At 41.6% G+C, this 21,204-nt stretch overlaps 1 protein-coding gene across 6 annotated transcripts in view; it reads left to right on the plus strand.

Moving 5' to 3' along the window:
- Positions 1-21,204, plus strand: part of LNX1 (ligand of numb-protein X 1) — a 188,299-nt gene that overhangs the window by 164,524 nt on the left and 2,571 nt on the right. For all 6 annotated transcript variants that reach the window (XM_044946309.2, XM_025290589.3, XM_025290593.3 and 3 more), the window contains 3 exons: positions 10,060-10,194; positions 13,688-13,865; positions 14,847-15,075. In XM_044946309.2, the coding sequence (XP_044802244.2) occupies positions 10,060-10,194; positions 13,688-13,865; positions 14,847-15,075 (542 nt within the window). The remainder of the gene's footprint in view (positions 1-10,059; positions 10,195-13,687; positions 13,866-14,846; positions 15,076-21,204) is intronic.

Here is a 21,204-nt window from a genome sequence, read left to right on the forward strand (position 1 = left end):
GCCTGTAATATATCTCACCACCTCCATGGCTTCCATCAGCCAGGCTGCCATCACCTTTAGTCTGGGCTGCTGCAAGAACTTCTTAACTGGCCTACTTGCTTCCATCTCCACTCTCATACAGCATTTAGAATGACCACTTTACAGAGTTAATCCCACTATATCACTTTCCTGCCCTCAGCCATCCAGTGCTTCCTAAGACACTTAGATTCAAATTCCAAATCCTTACAGTGGCCAGCAGAGCCATGTAATCTGGTCTTTAGTCGTCTCTCCAACCTCATATCTTAAGCAAACTGGAGGATTTCTGGTATTCTCCGCCTTGTTTAACCATGCTCTTCTTAACATTGCCTTCTTGCTATTGCTACTCCTCAAGCATTTTAGGAACTTTCTCAACCCAAGGCTGATGATCTTGCTGTCCCTCTGAAAGACTCTTCCAGATATCTGCATACTCCTGCACTTCACTCAGGTCTCTCTTCAAATGTTACCTCAGAGACACCCTCACTGACCATCCTGCTTAAAGTAGCATCTGCTGCTGCTGCTAAGTTACTTCAGTCGTGTCCGACTCTGTGTGACCCCATAGATGGCAGCCCACCAGGCTCCCCCATCCCTGGGATTCTCCAGGCAAGAACACTGGAGTGGGTTGCCATTTCCTTCTCCAATGCATGAAAGTGAAAAGTGAAAGTGAAGTCGCATCCCTACCCTCAATTCTATATCCTCTAATCTTATGTTCTACTAACAAATTATTTGATTAATACCTGCCAATCTAGCATAGTATAGTACAGTATTCTACCTCAAGCAATTAGAGAAATGTCTGGCAGTAAGAGACACTCAATAAATATTTGAATGAATAAATTTAGCAGGTTATGTTGTTGTTCAGTGGCTAAGTTGTGTCCAAACCTTTGCAATCTCATGAACTGCAGCACACCAGGCTTCCCTCTCCTTCACTATCTCCTGGAGTTTGCTATATAATTCACACATTAATTTCATCTCATAGGGATATTTTTTGTCAAACCGTTTACTGAAGAAAAAGCACCAAATCCACTTTTACATTATTTTTCCCCAAGGTAGAAGTCTTTTTGTCCCCTTGAATTTGTTCAGTTATTATTGGTTGAGCACCTTCTAAATGTCAAGAGGCATGTAGGACAACGGTGAACAAGACTGACACAGTCCTGGCCTCGTAGAGCTTAAACTACATTCCCATCTCTCCCCAAATACAGTCAAGTCAGCACTGAGCAGGCAGTCTAGCCTGTATGTGCCAATGGGTGAGAACAGGAAATAGACAATGTTTATGAAAATATTAATCCATGGAAAATGAAGAGCCCTGCTTTTTTTCTTTATTAAGAAACTGCACTCTCAGCATGCCTTTTCTCTTTAAAAAGCAGACTCTTGGGTGATCATCAGTTTTTTCCCTGTTAACACTTGTCAACTCCCTCTGCAGGTCAGTTTGTGCAGCTCACAGTCTAGAGATCACCTGCCAACTATCCTTCTCAATAGACAAAAGAAAAACTCCCTTACTTATGTCACTTGGAAAAATCTTGATTACACATGGCATTCTACTTTTGTATATTAGTAACAGAAGAGGAAAAAATTTTTTCCCTGAGAACATTAACTTATGAAATAAAATCTTGCTTAACAGTGGGATTTCCTAAAAGATTCTTCTGCTTACCAAACAAAGCCAATGTGCTTTGTAGGCAGGGGAAGAAGGGGGGGGAAAATTGGGCCAAATGAGTTAGAAATGGAAAAAGTAGAATGCTGAGCAAACTCAGTTAAGCGACCTCAAGTGTGGATTTTATTCATGAGATACTTGTAACACACACCCGGCTGGGGGGATTAAACCAAATGCCCTTCAAAAGTTGAGAGTCAAATTTCCAACCAATCCTTGGCTGCACTGGCCTGGTGTGTCCACTCCATGAATCATGTTTGTCTTGCAAAGAAATTCCCAGACAACATGCCCTTTTGGTCATGTTTTCGCCCACAGTCCCACACATTCTACCTTTTTCTACATTGTTTCAGGGAAAAGTTATTACAGAGAAGCCACAACTGTTTTAAATTTGACCAACTTTACATATGTAGAGCCCTAACACTGGCTTACTCAGCAGAAGCCTTAAGTACCGGACCCCAGAGTGAGGCTGAAAGTTGAACGCCTCTTGGAGAGAAACCCGGTGGAGATGGAAGCTTCAAATATGGGGCACTTGACTTATTTAGAACTTAGTACAACTTTATTTTTCTCTGTTGTCAATTGCAGCTTTTTGAGCACCATGACTAGAATCTCTGCATGAAAGGGACAACTGTCTGGTGTCATACCTAAAATAATAGAACAAAGAAATATGGCCAGAGATTTCAGACCCTGGGACATCTCAGCATCCCAAACCTGGAAAGTTCCACATATATCCATCCAATATTCAATATGAGAATGATTTCTGCTGAGAGTTATACCTGCTTTGAGATGCTCTCATCTACCTGCAATTCTGAATCTGTGAATACATATATCTAGGGGTTCAAATGTATATAGTTAATAAACGAAGAAAGCAATGATGGATTTTAAATTCAAGTATCTCCTTTGTGCCCTTTTTTCTTAGCCAGCTTACCATAGTTGATGCAGAAGCTGAAATAATTCAAAACCATTTGCAGAGGTTGTGATAAGATGAGCTGTCATTAATATAGGTCTATGTGACTTTATTTCCCTTTCACATGAATTAATGTTTAAGTGAGAAGTTATTTCACTAAAGAGCAACTGACAACCAGGTTCTTCAGACTTTCTAGAAAGATATAATAGGCTTTTAAACAGATTCAGAAATTTAAGAATAATGGACTACTCACATTACCTACACTTGTTCTAAATAGGTGGTTCCAGTTCATAAGCTCAGGGGCAGAACTTTTGTCCCCTGAAGCTAGTAAGAATTGCCAATGAAGTAAGAGTTCTGTGTGTGTATATGTGTTTTACAGATTAGTGCAGCTAATATAATCCCTATTTAAACAAATTTTCTTAATGTGGTATGGTAGTAATTTTAAAGCACATAAGACTAAACAGTACGTAGATTTTAAAAACATTCTTCTTGAGCTGAATTCTTAGAGTCCAAATGACTTTTAACACAAAGCTCCAGATTCCATGCATTCATGGTTCAAGCATGACTTGAAAAACTGTTCAGTTTTTCAACTCAGAATTTTATGAGTGAATCTCCTGTTCAGCTACACTGCAAATATTAGGGGATCTCGAAACTTCACTATCCTTCCCCAACTCTCACTACCCTTCCCCACCTCTCATGTCTCCACACATGATTTTGTTTTGTTTTTTATTATTATGGAATGAAATCAATCAGAGTAACTTCCAGTTGCCATAAAAGAAATGGCGTTTGAGGACTTAGGTCATTCTGCTGAGGTTCAGGACCTAAATTCTTATTTTGACCTTGTCACTGACATCTGTTTGACCCTGTATAAGTCAGACTGTCGTTGTTAATTTCTTAGCACTTAAAAAATACACTTCTGGGAACATAAAGATGCAGCTAAAGTCTAGTGGGAAAAATAGATCAAATTGCTGTCTCAAATCTCCTCTTCTACCTTCATCAAACCCTAAGGTCCTATTCATCACTTTTTCTCAAAGCCTCCTTAATCTCCTTTTTTCTTGGCCCAACTCTGGTCACCCTTAGCTCAAGTTGGCTGTTGCCTGTCTAAAAGACATTCACAGTTCTCTTTAGACTGTGCCAGGAGCTAAAGTCTCAATGGTGAATTAGTCGACATACCAGATTTGCCGTCACCAAGCTCATTTTATAGAGACTAGCAATTAACATTGCCCCATTAGCTCAACCTGGAGTTGTAATTCTGGAGCCCCCAACTTACTGCCCAGTGAGAGAGATTTCTTTTAACTTTTTTATTCAAGCATGGTTGATGTGCAATGCAGTTTTAATTCCTGCTATATAGTAAAGTGATTCCAAACTTCCAAACCCATCCCTTGGCAACCGCAGGTATGTTTTCTGAGTCTGTCTCTGTTTCTTAGATAAGTTTATTTGTGTCATTTGAGACTCCACACGTAAATGATATCATGTGATATTTGTCTTTCTCTGTCTGACTTCACTTAGTATGATCATCTCTAGTACATCCATGTTGCTAGAAATAGTCTTTTTCAATTTTTATGGCCAAGTAATATTCCACTGTATATACATAACATCTTCTTTATCCATTCATCTTGTCAGTGGACCCTTAGGTTGCTTCCATGTCTTGGCTGTTGTGAATAGTGCGGTTATGAACACAGGCGGGCATGTATCTTTTGAATTATAGTTTTGTCTGGATATAAGTCCAGGAGAAGGACTACTGGATCATCAGTTCAGTTCAGTTGCTCAGTCATGTCCGACTCTTTGCGACCCCATGAATTGCAGCATGCCACGCCTCCCTGTCCATCACCAACTTCCGGAGTTTACTCAAACTCATGTCCATTGAGTCGGTGATGCCATCCAGCCGTCTCATCCTCTGTCATCTCCTTCTCCTCCTGCCCCCAATCCCTCCCAGCATCAGTCTTTTCCAATGAGTCAACTCTTCGAATGAGGCAGCCAAAGTATTGTAGTTTCAGCTTTAGCATCAGTCCTTCCAATGAACACCCAGGGCTGATCTCCTTTACGATGGACTGGTTGGATCTCCTTGCAGTCCAAGGGTCTCTCAAGAGTCTTCTCCAACACCACAGTTCAAAAGCATCAATTCTTTGGTGCTCAGCTTTCTTCACAGTCCAACTCTCACATCCATACATGACCACTGGAAAAACCATAGCCTTGACTAGACGAACCTTTGTTGGCAAAGTAATAGGTAGCTCTATTTTTAGTTTTTTGAGGAACTGCAGTACTGTTTTCCATAGTGGCTGCACCAGTTTACATCCCCAGCAACAGTGTAGGAGGGTTTCCTTGTAGGGAGACATGTTTCTGTTTCTCAGCTCTTCTCTTGCTCACTGGCAGAACCTTTGGGCAAGGATTTTGTTTCTGTACCTCACTGTGCAGTATGTTGCTCTGTCAGCAGGAACAGCTGACAACTTTGTTACTTTGCTAGCATATCAGGGTAACCCTGTGGATGCCTCTATTGCCTGCATGGCCGTGTGTGGTCTGTGTGCCACACGTGATCTCAGAGGCAGGCTGCCCTGCTGTGATGTGTTCACAGCAGCATCTTGGGAACCTCCCTGTCATCTTTCAATTAAGCAGCAATAACCAAGACAGACACCTATGGAGGTCTTGGCCCCATGGAACAGAGACAGTCTTTATGCATATGTGAACTGACAAAATGGGAACTCCATAAATAAAGTCCTGGGTGCAGCTGGTCCATCCAAAAACACTTTAATCTGCTGGCCAGACCAGGATATATCTTCTAGGTCTAATTCTCATACACACACCCAACTCAACTTTATCAGAGTGAGTTCAGAGTTCATGTTTTTGAGGTGACTTGTTAAATATGAAAGAAACTAGAAATCCTTGACCTAGAAGTGAGAAGAGCTAAGGGAGGGCCATGAGAGTTATTTTCAAATAGGCTTGTCACATGGGAATTGATTGGGGATGCCTGAGAGGACATGGCTAGAACCAATGGGCAAGCAAGAGAAAGACAAATTTAAACTCAACCTAAGGGCTAACTTGCTAATTAGTGCTGTCTAAAAATGGCCCGCACCACCGTGGGACACCGTGACTTCACTGTCATTGGATGCACTGAAGCACACACTGGGTTACAACACGGCAAGGAGTTGGAGGGGAATTGAAGCAGGCTGCCCATCAGTCAGTTCAGAGTCCCCTGTGTCAGGCTTTTGTGTAGAATGATACTCTGCAGCACTGAGGGGGCAGGAGCGTGGTAACTCCTAACGAGATTTTTTTGAAGCTAATATGTCAATGCAATGACCAAACCCACACAAATTACAGTTTACCAAATGTTTTATTTAAGCATATATATACATATGCTAAAATATGGGCTTCCCCGGTGCAGCGGTGAAGAATCCACTGCAATGCAGGAGTCATAGGAGATGCAGATTTGATCCCTGGGTCGGGAAGATCCCCTGGAGGAGGGCATGGCAACCCACTCCAGTATTCTTGCCTGGAGAATCCCATGGACAGAGGAGTCTGGCAACCTACAGTCTATAGGTCACAAAGAGTCCAACACGACTGAAGCGACTTAGCATGCACGCATGCACACATGTATGCTTAAATATGTGTGTGTATAAATATATATATACATGTGGGTGTATATATGTGTATACACACACACACACACACATAACGCAGCAAACGCTAGCGTGCATTTAGTTTAACTCCAGTGTTTTGGACATGAATAGGGAGAGAATGTGGCTTGGTCACCACACTTTGAAGTACAGGTAGTCTATCAACTCTTGCTCTGCCCTAACTAGCCTCCATATAGACCATGCCACAGTGGGTCAGTACAGAGCCCTACTCTGCTCCAGGGCACAGCTCTGCAGAACATCTGTCCTGGCCCCTGGTGCAGTGGCATCTTTGGTTTCCACCTCTCTACTCTGTGAAGTGCCTGGTCCTTGTTGCATCCTGACAATCAACTGCAGTGGGTTTTGTAGAGAAAAGAGCCATTTCCAAGCTGAACACAAAGGAAGATGCTCGCCCTGGGAAACATCAGTGTAGCACTCTCAGACTCTTCTTCCTTCCAGCTATGAGGGATGGCATTGTATTATTTTAAAATGGGCTAAATATAAATGAGGCTGCTGGACTATGCTTGCCTTTTGTGACCTCTGCTTACTCTCATCATATAAAAATGATTGGCAGCTTTGAGTCAAATCTCAAAAGAGCAGAGAAATCATTAAATGAAACAAAAGCAAACAAGCTTTTCCATGAGAAATGCTATTCAGTTTTAACCTTCTGGTTTTCTCTGAATATGAGATTTGTCCTGTTTTTTCAGCTAGGAGTAATTGGTCCCACTTCAGGAGGCTTTTATGTGTGTTACTCATGTCTCCTTGGCATCTGCTTCAGACTTTTCCTGAAGTAGGACAACCCCCTGAGGGCAGAAGCCTTGTCCCCAAGGCTCTTAGAGGCTAGTCTAAAGCAGACACCTGTCAACCATGGGGACAGAATGTTTGTAGAGAGGCCTGCCAGCAAGTGGAGGTCCACAGGGGAGAAGGTGGAGGCCATTAGAATCCCTTCCACTTAACCAAGGAAGGGAGAAGAGGAATTTAAGGCTTGGGTGCTTAGAATAGAAAAAATAAGTATTGCAGTCAGACTGTGCAGCTTGTAACCTCTATGTCCAGAATTTGTCTGGATCAAAATTTAGAATGTTTAAGGGAGAGAAGAGAGGAGAGGAAAATTACCTCTAGCTTGATCTGTTACTTGAGTCGCGATTGTTAAACAGTTCTTTTGCCCAAATTATAGCATCCCAAGAGATGCCAGAAAGAAGCGGGGCCCCCTCTTCTTTTGAGAGTTATTTAAACAACAGGTCTGCTGCCCCCCTTCCTCCTGGCACAGATTATGTGGGTATGAAATAAGCGAGTTCTTGCCATTCTCTCCTTCATTCAGTCTTTCTATGATTCTCGCACTCATCCCACATTCACACTACATTCAACCAGTGGAAAAAAAGGCTATCTGGTGCTAAGGGCTATTTCTCAGCCCTAAATCCAGCTGCTCCTGAGAGTTAAAGCCAGGATAAACACATTAGCCCATTTTCCACCTTCAACTTCAAATACTTGGAAAGAAAGAGCATCAAATAGCATCTCTCTGAGAGCAATTTATAAGGTGGCTGGTAAGAGCCCGGGATCTAGCCTTGCAGGGAATTTACTTCCAAGTAAATTGATACCAGGGTTATTTATTGGAGTGTTATTTCTGCTAGAGCCAGCATTTGAAAATCCAGTGAGAAATTCATGCTGGAAAATGTGAATTAAATAGCTCTTACAGGCTACTCCTTGGCATTTGGGATATTGCCTAGCGAGTTGATTCAGTCTGTCTCTGATTTTCTCAATTCTTATTAGGTGCTTAGGCCTGCAGCTGCTGCTAGTCCAAATTGAACACGGCACAGCACGTGGGCCTAGAGACAAACCTACCACCGAGATCTTTCAAAATGTTGGAGTTTCCCTGAAGATAAAGAGCATATTTGGACTCAGCAGCTGAAGTTTTGACTTGAATGTTTGCCACTTCTTATCTTTTAGTGTTATCTTTTTGCTTCAAAAAGTTCCCAGAGATAACCTCATTTGGATAAGTGGGGCTTACAGTATAAAGAAAAAGCTATTACAAAATCCTCTTCCAAGAATTGAGTTTAGTTGGCTAGTACCATAGTTCTTCATGTCAGCTTACTTCACTGTTGTTTCCTGGGCTTGTTATTTTTATCCTGGTCTGACACAAGCTTTATATATGATGAGAAACATCAGGGAATGCGAGATAGGCAAATGAGCAGGGGAGACAACTATGTAAGTGATGACTGGGCAGAGCAGCAGAAGTGATGATCAAGCTTGATATGAAGGAGAGGGAGTGAAGGACTTAAACTTTCTTTGTAGGGTTTTCTACATGTATGTGAAATGAATCATGCTGGCCCACCATTCACCATGATGTTTACAACAGGCACTGTACTTTAGCAGCTGTTTTTAAACATTCATCCAATGTATAACCACCCAGCTGATGACCCCTATGTTTCTAAAGAGTCCTGAGATACTAATAGAAGACTGTAAAGCCACAAAGTTTTGGGCTAGGCAACTGTAGGGATCTGATTTCATTGGTGGGGTTCTCACTGCTTAAGATTTTAAAACAAGATCCTAGTTCCTGAGAGTGACTTTCAGGCCACGGGAAAGAAGAGGCAGAGAGGCAGGAAGTGAACAACTCCACTCCCATTGTCTGAGCTCATGGAGAAGAACATGGACTTTCCCTGCCTCTTTTCATGACCTGACTTGTCCATGGTCTAAGAACCGTGCCAGTGAAGGAAGAGGGCAGGTAGGCCGCCAGCCACCTGTACGGTGATGCTGGTGGCTAGGGGAGGGGATGTAGAGGGAAAATGCCTAGAACTTGGTCTTCTCTTCTCTACCTCCCTTGTCCCCAAGCCTAATCTTTCCTGGTTTCCAGTCAAATCCAGCCATGCCTCAGCCACAGTCAGCTTTTATTCAAGTGACAGGGAGGTGAGCAGGCTCCTTCAGCCTGGGCCATCAGGGAGCCTTGTTAGGTATGTTTCATAGGTCCAAGGTTTCGTCTATCTGGCCTGCAGGTCTGGAACCTCTGTAGTCAGTTGTTCTAGAATAATGACTCCACGTGTTCTCAGACACAAGTGAAACTCCTCAGTGGCAGAGAGCCAATTGGTAGGTTTATGGTGTGGAATCAACCTTCCTAATAAGCAGTGCAGCTTCTCTTTGTCAGGGTACATAGCAGAGAGGACTGGTCAACACAGTTAGTGATTGTCACATTTAAAAAAAAGATCAGGAAAGGCCTTCAAATCAGGTTGTGTTAGAGCCTGCTGTCATCCTCAGATTTCTGAAATGCTCATCTTTTCCAATACTCAGATGTTTGAAACTGTCGCTCACAGGATTCATATTCCTGCAGTGGGAGTGTTGCCGTCACCAACTCCATTTCTTTTCTTTACTCTTTACCTTTGGTCTTAGACCTTGGGTCTGGGATTTGGACTAGGCTACAGTTTTACACAGTACACTCTGTTCTAGCTGGAAAGTCCTTCAGTTGTGGCTTGTGTGCAGTTCATTAAAAATAAGTTAGCAATGCCCAACAGTGTCTTTTCAAAGACTGTTGAATGAGTCAAATGTTCCTTAGTTTCTCCCTTTGAAGTGATGTTCGTTACCTTAAGTATAGGGATAAAGGAAATAACTCAAGTTCTTGCCAAATTACAAAGTGGGTATAATCATGGAGAATGTGGGAAATCATTTTTTTCCATAAAAAAGGTAAAACCTCGGGGGAAAATGGATACAGGCATATATGTTGACCGAGTCCCTTTGCTGCTCACCTGAAACTATCACAACACTGTTTATCGGCTATACCCCAACACAAAATAAAAAGTTAAAAAGAAAAGTAAAACCAGACTGACATCTCGCTAAGTCATTGGTGCTGGATGTTTAGGATGGAAGCTCCAAGTGGCTAACACCTGTGTCTCATCACGCAGGCCAGTGAAAGGCGTGTTCACCTCGTCGTGTCCCGCCAGGTTCGGCGGCACAGTCCTGACATCTTTCAGGAAGCCAGCTGGAACAGCAACGGCAGCCAGTCCCCGGGGCCAGGGGACAGGAGCAACACTCCCAAGGTGAGGCCCAGCCGGGATATGTCCACTGGTCCTGCAGGGAGCTCTTTCTTGGGAAGCCTGCACACTTGAACATTTCTAAGTGTCATCTCTGGACTTCATCACTTAAACACTGTTTGACTTGTCTTGTAAAACAAAAGCCCCAAATCCCATCTTCGCGACAGGGTGAGATAACAGGTGTCTCCTGTCCAAGGAGGAGAGGGAAAGGTACAGGAGTGTTTTGAAACTCGATCGTGAAAACCAGACCTCATATGGGACCTAATTTCTAGTCTAAGCCAAATGGATGTCTTATTTTTAAAACAGGCGATTTGTTTAAGGACGGTTCCCATTCACGTTGAAATGAGGAAGGTGGCTTGGTTTCTGGCTTTTGAAGTACCCAATCTGCCTGAAAATGAATGATTCTCTGCTATCTTTTTTTTGGCTGCACCACAAGTCATGCAGGATTTTAGTTTCCCAACCAGGGATCAAACCCATGCCCTCTGCAGTGGGAGCATGAGCGTTAACTACTGGACCACCAGGGTTGTTTCCCCTTCTATTTTTAGTGTGTTTTTGCAAGAATACCCAGGAAGATAATAAAAACATTCACGTTCATGTAACATTAGGGAGTGGTGGGGATTGGGACAAATTACAGAGCGTATGTCCTTATGGTTTTCAATTCCAGAAAAATTTTAAAACACTGTGGATGAAGCAGAATGCCTCCTTCAGGTCAGCAATTTGTAGCGTCTTTAAGTGAGGTGACTCAGGCCAATGTGTACTTTTGTCTGTGGCTTTTATTAGAGGCAGTATTGTACCCTCCCCATTTGGATGGGTATCTAAGTAACACAAACCTTGCTTAGTCCTGTGCCTTGGCTTGGCATCCTACTGTGATGGCAATGAGTTTCTAGCTGTCATTTCTCCTGAGACCTGGTTTCATTAAATCACTTGTCACTAAACTCTTATAGGTAGCCCATTCTTCTTGCAACAGATATTAGGAATGCCTACATTCTATATTGGGCTGTGTTTCAGTTTGGAACAACTCACAAGTTTGAGTTTTTGAGCAATGGATGCAGATTTTTTATTTTGGAATATCTCTGCTTTGTATACTGTTAACTACATAGCCTGCAAGGCTACACCACCTCACCTTCTTCTAGCCAGCCAGCCATACACCATAAATCCATAAATTTTAGGTTTGTTTACAATAAGCAATCTAGAAAAACCAAGTACCTCCTGCTAAAACCTTTTATGGATAATGACTACCTGGTGTCTTTTTGATAATAAATACCATTAGTGTTTAAATTAAACCAATGATATCTGTTAATGGAAAACTGGCTTATTAGCTCAATTATTTAAAGTTTTAGTGTGAGTTAACTAGACCATATTATATTCTGGTTCATTAAACCACTAAGAATGCGGCTTCCACCAGCACCGTGGCTTTATGATCCCTTCCACCTAACCATCATGAATCATGGAAATAGGGTAATCTGATCAAATTTTTGCTGCAACCTTCTGTCATGTGTCCAGTTCCTGGAAAACATACATAACAGACTGGCCTAGTGGGAAATTGTAATTATTTTCATTTTAATTTATAGTTCTATCTGCCTTCTGAAATGTCCTCTCTCTCTCGCTCTCTCTTGCTCTCTCTCGCACACACACACACACACACACACACAGTGGTATATTTAAAATTAAAACATATAGATATTTGATGATTTAGTTTTTCATGACCCTACTCAAGTTTTTTTTGTTTAGGAAGCAATATGGCTTTTTTAAAGTAGGCACTTAATGATTCAAATACCCAAAGAAGGCAAACCAAGATTTGTAAGACGGAGAAGTTTTTAGCCAATTGAAAAGCTGAAGAATGACTGACAGTGTGGCTGCCTCTGTGGGAGAGAACTAATGCTCACCTGCACAACCCATCTCTACAGGGCACTTCAAAGTTCTAAGGTTTATTTAAACACACCCCTGATGTTAGAAGTACTAACTGCAGCATATACCTTGCTATAATTATTAATTTCCAATTTATTATTCTATTACTATCAAAAACAAGGTGTGGCAACTTGCAGTTTATCCATCCATTTATTCAACAGATGTGTACTTATTGTCATCAATGTGTTAAATGCTATGCTCAGTGCTAGGGATACACTCACATGGCATTACTGTATATAATAAAACCATTACAAGAGACATGGGTTATTTAAAACCATAGGAAATCATGAGGTAATAAATCCTCAAAAATCCTGTTTATCTTGCTTCATAATGAAGCATTAAAAATTGATTCTGTGCATGCAAGCATTAGTTCTATATTATGAAAACCATCAAATTTACAGAAATTTGATTACAGCCCATTTGATTTACTGAATACATAATATATTCACAGAGTTCAAAAGATGGAAAGCATAGTTTCTCACCCATATCTGCCCTGCCCAGTACTCACCTCCACCACTTTTTCTTTCAGAGCTCCTTTATGAAAATGCAAAAGCTAATAATACAAGTTCTTATTTCAGAAGCATGCTTACATTTTGTTCTGTGACGTGATTATTTTTGTCAAATTAAAAAATTTTTTCTTTCTTTAGATAGAACTATCAGCTATGTTTTGAACCATAAACCTCCTTGAGGTTTGATCAGGTGTTATAACTATTTATTTGCAGTGCACACGCTGACTTAATCTGCTTGGTCACTGCCCAAGCAGGAAAGAGAATAACTTTTTAGAAAAATATATATTGATGTATATTCACTGATATATATTCCTTGACTCACTCTTAATGCTTTCAAGATAATGTTGCATATGGCTTTGATGTTTTTAGTCTTGTGCTGTTGAATCAAAATCACAATTCTCTTAATTTTAGAAGTTATTCTATTAATACAATGTGTATATTTTATGTAATAAAATTAAAGGGTATAATTGCACATTATTTAGAATGATAAAGTAAGAATAAAGTTGTCAGCTGGGGAAAACCCAGATATTGTTGAGTTTTTAGAGGATAATATCTATGAGGTTCATTATTTTTCTTTGTGGATTTCTGTGATTACCTGAATAAATTAAACTGGGACCATTTAATTTAAATATGGTTACTCTTTTAACTTAGAAAAAAGTGCTGATATTCATGAGTGACAAATTTCATGAAATGTTGACTCACTATATCAGGAATAAATGAGTCACATGAAAAATTTCAGGTGCAGTTCACTTTGTATGCTTAATATTTCTCCAGTGGTCTTCACCCTATTCCTCTTTCCATTTTTTACATCTCCATTTGAAATGTAAATGTTCCGTGTCAGCCAATGGCATTTGGGATAATGTAACTCTGTAGGGAGGACCAAGTGAGTTCTCTGCATCTCTCTCCCCCAACTCTTCCCCCCTCCCCGCCCTTCCTCTAAGAACCTCCATCACATGTTTATGCAATTTTGGTAGTTTTTGTATATAAGCAACTCAAACCCACTTGTGAACAAATGTGCTATATATATATATATATATATATATATATATTTTTTTTTTTTTTTTTTTCGTCTGTGCCTTTAGCCCCTCCATCCTGTGGTCACTTGTCATGAGAAAGTGGTAAGTGTCCGAAAAGACCCTGGTGAATCACTCGGCATGACCGTTGCAGGGGGCGCATCACACACAGAGTGGGATTTGCCCATCTATGTCATCAGTGTTGAGCCCGGAGGAGTCATAAGCAGAGATGGAAGAATAAAAACAGGTAAAAAGTAAAGAGACTTAAGGAACTAGGGCAGCAGAGTGTTAAGAGGAATTAGTGTGGCTTCCTGGATTAGGTAACTGTTTCCAGAATTAACAAGAGAATGTGAGGGTGATCTGGCCAGGACATCTCTTACTTATTGACCATGATCGGTTTGAGTATAGTTGCTGGACTGGGTTTCACCCCTTTTGGTTCATGTGGTTTGATGGTGGGCCACGTTGCTTGCTGGGAAAGTGAGTACCTGCCAAGGATGCCAAGCATTAATAGGGAAGAACTGTAATTACGAGCAAGCTGCCTCTATTAAGTGGAGTAATTTGGTTCTGTTCATTCTAAGTGATTCTTTGCTGGAATGACCAGTGATGAAACTGTTTGTGAACTGTTGTATTTATGGGTTGGATAGGAAAAATGATTTGATTCAATAAATATTAAGTGAAAATACTAAGCCAGATACTTTCTCATTGGTGAAAAGTTTCACTACTTTAATGTGATCCAGGGTACTCTAAGAGATGCCAATCTCATGGGAAGCCTATTTATTCACTCGATCTGTATTTATTGGGTGCCTACTACATGCCAGGCTCTGTGTAAGCTTTTGCCACCTTGCTCTGCCTTTGTGCTAAAAATAGGGGGTGGGGGGAGAGCAGGGGGAAAAAAAAAATAGGTTTTCTCTGATTAAATAGTGAATGTGGCTATTTTGTCTTCCTCTCATCCTCCCGCTCCCTTCCTTCCCATTTTAAAGGCAAGAGCCAAATACCAACATGTACGTTTAGAAACCCACCCCCCGCCCTCCCCCCCACACACACCTTTTCAACACCTTGCAACATGCACGCTGCTCACAATTTGCTATGTGAGAACCAACCTCACGTCACGAGGGTGTCCTTTGCCCTCACTTTTCCACATCCCGGTCAGCCCTGCCCCTTATCCTCTCCAGCAAAAGTTCCCATTTGCAGCCTCACTAAGAATGGCTTCTGCTTCTCTGGCCCCTAGGTGACATTTTGTTGAACGTGAATGGGATTGAACTGACGGAGGTCAGCCGGAGTGAGGCAGTTGGTTTACTGAAAAGCACGTCCTCCTCGGTGGTACTGAAAGCTTTGGAAGTCAAAGAGTATGAGCCCCAGGAAGATGACAGCAGCCTGGCAGCCCTGGACTCTGACCACGACACAGCCCCACCCAGCGACTGGTTCCCCTCTTGGGTCATGTGGCTGGAATTACCGCGGTGAGTTCCAATGTGACATCCTTGGGGAGGTGTGGGAGGAAACAATTATAGTTCGTAGACCACTGTTTCACTCTCTTGGGCTGATTCAGGGCACTAACAATCTTAATGAGACCCATGTGTGATTGTGGGTCTATTTGAAATAATTCGTCTTCCCTTTTGTAACTGAAAACACAGTAATCTTCAGGCAGGAATGAAAGCCTGAATATGGGCACTCCTGTTGAGGAGCTTACAGGGCTGCCATGTATGGTGGTGTGGGTCATACATGCAGCAGGAAGCCCAGCGGACAGGGAGAAGGGGCTTGTGTTCACACACCCCGGAGCCACGGGAAGGTCCTGTTTTCCGAATTGGCTAGCGGCAGCACTGGGAACTTGCAGAGGCAAAAGTCTTCCGTGGCTTCCCCTCTCTTCCCCTCTTCACCCAGCTTTTGGGTGGCCCTGGCTAGACACAAAGCGACACAGCAGCACATTTTCCTTTTGCGCAGATGCTGGGGCATGTGTGACTGAGGGTCTGGCTCAGATCACCTCTCCTTAGTTCCTACTCTTGTAAAGTTCTTGTGTAAGCCTTCAGGAAGTGGCTGGGTTGTCATTCCAGTGAGACGTAACTAGAGCCTTATAGGGAAGCCAATTAAGTGTTTTAGAAGTTCAGGAAAAGATTTGGGAGCAACCTTGCTCAGGGCTAGATACAGAAATCAAATATTCACAGGACAGATAAACTTGAGGTTTGCTCACCTGCATCAGAGTGTGAACTCTTGGCCTACGAAGGATCGCCTTAAAAATCCCAAATGTGTGATTTCAATGTCAAACATGGGCGTTGCTGATGACAACATGCTGGCCAAGGATTAAATGAATGAAAGTACGATGCTTGGTTTGAGTACATTTGGGGGGTGGGAACAGGTTGGCCTCTAATTTTTAAATGAGGTTTTAAAAAACAACCTTACCTTAAATACAAACCGGGATTCCTTTTTGAGCCTTCACTTGATAAAATGTTTTTAAAAATGAGTATATTTTAGGTTGAAAATTGAGCATTGAGTTTAAAAGTCTTTAAGAATTTTAAAACTGAGCCTAAGTGGAAAAGAGTATTCAAGTTATATTAAAAAAAATCTAAGCCTGCAGTCTGTTAAAATAGATCATTTTGAAGTATGTTTGAACTTGAAAGCTATGTGTCATACAATGAAGTTCCTTGTTCATTCATGTAAAGCAGAGCAAATGTGAGATGTTTCTTCAGTCCAAATACAACCAAGTGAATGGCTTTCTCTCCCTCTACCTTTTGACCTTGACCTTGGCACAGCACTTCCCTACTTGTTTTTTGTGGCACTGCTTGCAGGAACTTAGTTCCTCCACCAGGGATCGAACGCACCCCACTTGCATTGGAACTGCAGAGTTTTGATCACTGGACAACCAGGAAGGTCGCTTCCCTGCTCTTGCCAGAAGTCTAACGTGAATTTTGCTCATTTCCTTTAAGAATAGAAAGCATGAAATTACAACACTGGTTTGCTGTCACCCTGCCAATTCTTGTTTTCCTTCATCCACTTATCTCCTTGCAGTCATGTAATAAGCAAAGTGAACATGCAGAGGCACCAAAGGGTAACAGAGTGACCCTCTGAAAGTGACTCTCCCAGCCCTTGCCCTTCAGATCTGCTCAACAGAGGTCATGGTTACCAGTTCCTTGTGTAATATTTCAGGGAGTGTCAATGTCAGAGGTTGGTAAACTTTTTCTGAAAAGGGCCAGAGTGTAGGTTTGGAGGGTCTTTCTGTCTCTGTTGCCACTATTCATTTCTGCTGTTGTGCAAAAGCAGCCATAAACAGTAAATGCTCAGCACATAAATGAATAGGTATGGCTGGTTATTTATAGAATTGGGTGTTGGGCTGGGCTGTAGTTTGCTGACCCCTGGTCCAGGTACAGATGCACACACACATACAATGGTAACACACAATGTGCTATATCATACTTTTTAAAATCTACAAATATACACTGGTATCATTTCACATCAGGACACATCCGCTTGCCTCCTCCTCTCCACGGCTGAGAGTATTCTCCTGTATCAGATCAGATCAGATCAGTCGCTCAGTCATGTCCAACTCTTTGCGACCCCATGAATCACAGCACGCCAGGCCCCCCTGTCCATTACCAACTCCCGGAGTTCACTCAGACTCACGTCCATCAAGTCAGTGATGCCATCCAGCCATCTCATCCTCTGTCGTCCCCTTCTTCTCCTGCCCCCAATCCCTCCCAGCATCAGAGTCTTTTCCAGTGAGTCAACTCTTCGCATGAGGTGCTATATTGATTCAGCCAGTCCTATTGGTAGTGGACACTTGGGTCGTTTCCCTCTTGGCTTTCACAAGCAATGCTGAGAAAAGAATTCATAAGGTACAGTGATACTCACTGTAGTATTGTCATGCCCACTACTGGTAAGAACTGGTTAAGGAAATCATGCTGCATCTGTACAGCCCTATGACAGGTTACTTGGTTATGAAACTATCTCATCACCTCTTTTTGGACTTTGTAGGTGATGTATCACTGTTGACTAGCACTGAGCGGTGATGTGGAGAAATGAGGTCCGTCTCATTTCTTTCCTTTGCCATGTGGCTTGCTCTTTGCATTTAACATTCAAGATAAATGTTCTCTGTTATTTGGGTTCTTCTTTTCAGGGAGTTCAGATGTGTATTTGTTATCTTTTTGTTTTGTGTCTTTTCTCTTGAATCATTTTCATCTGTTCACTTTCATTCTGCTTTGTTTGACTGCCTCTTCATACTCCAAAGTTTTCAGTCATTCATCTTTGCCTTTGTAGGCACTTATATATTTGTTTTTTCTCTTCCACTTCTTTCTTCTCAACCCTTTTCCTCTCATCTTGTCTTTTATCGCCCCTTGGAATCTTGGGTCTCTGCCTTTATCTCTTATAGAGCCGCTGTTTCAGGAGTATTTTAAATTCATAGTAAAAGGGCTGGTGGTATAAATTTCCTTGTCTATAGCAGCAGTTCTTTTCTGTGGCAGCATTCTTCTGGTGAGTTGTTTTTTGTCTGTTACTGTTTTTACTGCTAACTTTCCATCTTTTCTTTTATCATGTGTCTCTACTGGTTCATTCTTTCGAGCTAAATTTTTCCTGGAGTGGCTATTTGCTGGAACTTTATAATCAAAGGAGGGAATCAGGACCATCTTCCAGGTGGTAGAAACATCTCTTTATGATAGAGTTGTGTGTTTTACTTCTCTCAAGCCAATTAAGATCTGCCTTGCAGGGCCACTCACAGTATACACCCTTCTCCCACCCTACCACCAGGACAGGCTGCTACTTCGGACAGGCTGCTAATTCTTGCATTTCCAGGCATGCGTCCTGTGTGGGTTATCTGTTTGGGTTTTCACTGCCTCACTCATGCCCTTCTTCTTGGCCAAACTGGGTCTGGTGCTGTCTGCAGAATGGCATTCGGCACACCAGAGGGGCACTCACCATGGGCTCAGGGCTCTGAGGGCTTAGTTTGCAAGCCCCTGGTGTAGGCAGCCTCACTTCCATCTACAGTCTGACTTTCACTGCCTTTGGTGGCTCTCCTTCAGTTTTAACATGGAGTTCACATTTGTTTGCATGATCCCTAGTTGGCGTTCTAGTAATTTTCGAAAGCAAAAGGGGGAACAGTCTACACTCCGACATTTAGAGGTGTGGTTCTTTTTTGGAAGTCCTTAAAATTGTCATGCTCTTTCAAGTCTTCTCCAGTACAACTAAAAAGCCTCAGTTCTTCAGTGCTCAGCCTTCTTCATGCCTTCATATCCATACGTGACTACTGGAGAAGCTACAGCTTTGACTATATGGACCTTTGTCAGAAAAGTGATGTCTCTGCTTTCTAATATGCTGTCTAGGTTTGTCATAGCTTTCCTTCCGAGGAACAAACGCCTTTTAATTTCATGGCTGCGGTCACTGCAGTGATTTTGGAGCCCAAGAAAATAAAATCTGTCAAATGTTTCCATTGTTTCCCCATCTATTTGCCATAAAGTGAAGGAACAGGATGCCATGAATTTCGTTTTTAAATGTTGAGTTTTAAGCCAGCTTTTTCACTCTCCTCTTTCACTCTTTAGTTCTTCTTTGCTTTCTGCCGTTAGGGTGGTGTCATTTGCATATCTGAGGTTACTGGTATTTCTTTTAGCAGTCTTTTTTTTTAATTTTAATTGGAGGCTAATTACTTTACAGTATTGTGGTGGTTTTTGTTCTTTTGGCAATCTTGATTTCTACTTGTGCTTCATCCAGCTTGGCATTTCACATGACATACTCTACATATAAGTTAAATAAGTAGGGTGACAATATACAGCCTTGACGTACTTCCTTTCCCAACTTTGAACCCGTCCATTGTTTCATGTCTGGTTCTAAGTGTTGCTTCTTGTCCTGCGTATAGGTTTCTCAGGAGGCAGGTAAGGTGGTCTGATATTCCCAACTGTTTAAGAATTTTCCACTTTGTTGTGATCCACACAGTCAAAGGCTTTAGCGCAGTCAATGAAGCAGAAGATTTTTTGGAATTCCCTTGCTTTTTCAATGATCCAAAAGATGTTGGCAATCTGATCTCTGGTTCCTCTGTCTTTTCTAAATTCAGCTTGTACCTCTGCAAGTTCATGGTTCACAAACTGCTGAAGTCTAGCTTGAAGGATTTTGAGCATTACGTTGCTAGCATGTGAAATGAGTGCAATTATACGGTAGTCTGAACATTCTTTGGCATTGTTTTTCTTTGGGATTAGAATGAAAACTGACCTTTTCAGTCCTGTGGCCACTGCTGAGTTTTCCAAACTTGCTGGCATATTGAGTGTAGAACTTCATCAGCATCATCTTTAAGATTTTAAATAGCTCAGCTGGGATTCCATCACCTCCATAGCTTTGTTCGAAGTAATGCTTCCTAAGGCCTACCTGACTTCACTCTAGGATGTCTGGCTCTAGGTGAGTGACCATACCATTGTGGTTATCTAGGTCATTAAGGCCTTTTGTATAGTTCTTCTGTGTATTCTTGCCACCTGTTCTTAATCTCTTCTGCTAGATCCTTGCAGTTTCTGGTCCTTTATTGTGCACATCTTTGCATGAAATGTTCCTTTGGTAACTCCAATTTTCTTGGGGAGATCTCTAGTCTTTCCCATCCTATTGTTTTCCTCTATTTCTTTTCATTTTTCACTTAAGAAGGGTTTCTTATCTCTCCTTGCTATTCTCAGGAACTCTGCATTCAGTTGGGTATGTATCTTTCTCTTTCACCTTTCACTTCTCTTCTTTTTTCAGCTATTTTCAAGGCCTCATCCGACAACCACTTTGCCTTCTTGTGTTTCTTTTTCTTGGGGATGGTTTTGGTCACCACCTTCTGTACGATGTTATGAATCTCTGACCACAGTTCTTCAGGCATTCTGTTACCAGATCTAATCACTATCCTTTGCACTATGCTAAATCTTCACCAATGAAGTAGCTCAGTCATGTCTGACTCTTTGCGATACCATGGACTGTAGCCTACCAGGCTCCTCCATCCATGGAATTTTCCAGGCAAGAGAACTGAAGTGGGTTGCCATTACCTTCTCCACAAATCTTCACAACTAGGCCTAAATTTAGAGAACTGAGAATAGGAAAAAAGCTCACATTTAAATTTAGATTTTAAATTAATTTCTCAAGGGTATATCCTCAACATTGATCAAGACAGCTGCCACATTTCCCAGTAGAGAGTGAAGTAATTCAACTTAAGAAAAAAATGCCCTAAAACTTAGTCCCAACTGACGAAGATCTGACTCTGAGAATTTAACATAGTGAGTTCTCACTGCTATAATGAAATAAATACTTAACTGAAGGGAAAGCACTTAATGAAATTAAATTAGTTAACACTGAAATTCTCTTGAATAAAGCTACACAGGGCAGGGGTTTCACCTGTTTTGTTCACTGATATATACCAAGTGCTTAGAGCATGGTATACTCGTATCAAAACAAGAGTCTAAGAAAAAAGACACACTTATGACAATGTTATGCTGAAAATTTTCTATTGGCACATAAAAATTTTAGATGGTTATTTGTAATAGCTTGTCCACATGGGATAAAATATTCAATAAAAGAGTCAAGGTGATACAGTCAAAAGGATGAGAAATACTTAAGTCTCTTTGTACCCGTTCATATATTTTAAAGAATATAGA

Source organism: Bubalus bubalis, chromosome 7, assembly GCF_019923935.1.
Source record: "Bubalus bubalis isolate 160015118507 breed Murrah chromosome 7, NDDB_SH_1, whole genome shotgun sequence".
Taxonomy (NCBI): Eukaryota; Metazoa; Chordata; class Mammalia; order Artiodactyla; family Bovidae; genus Bubalus; species Bubalus bubalis.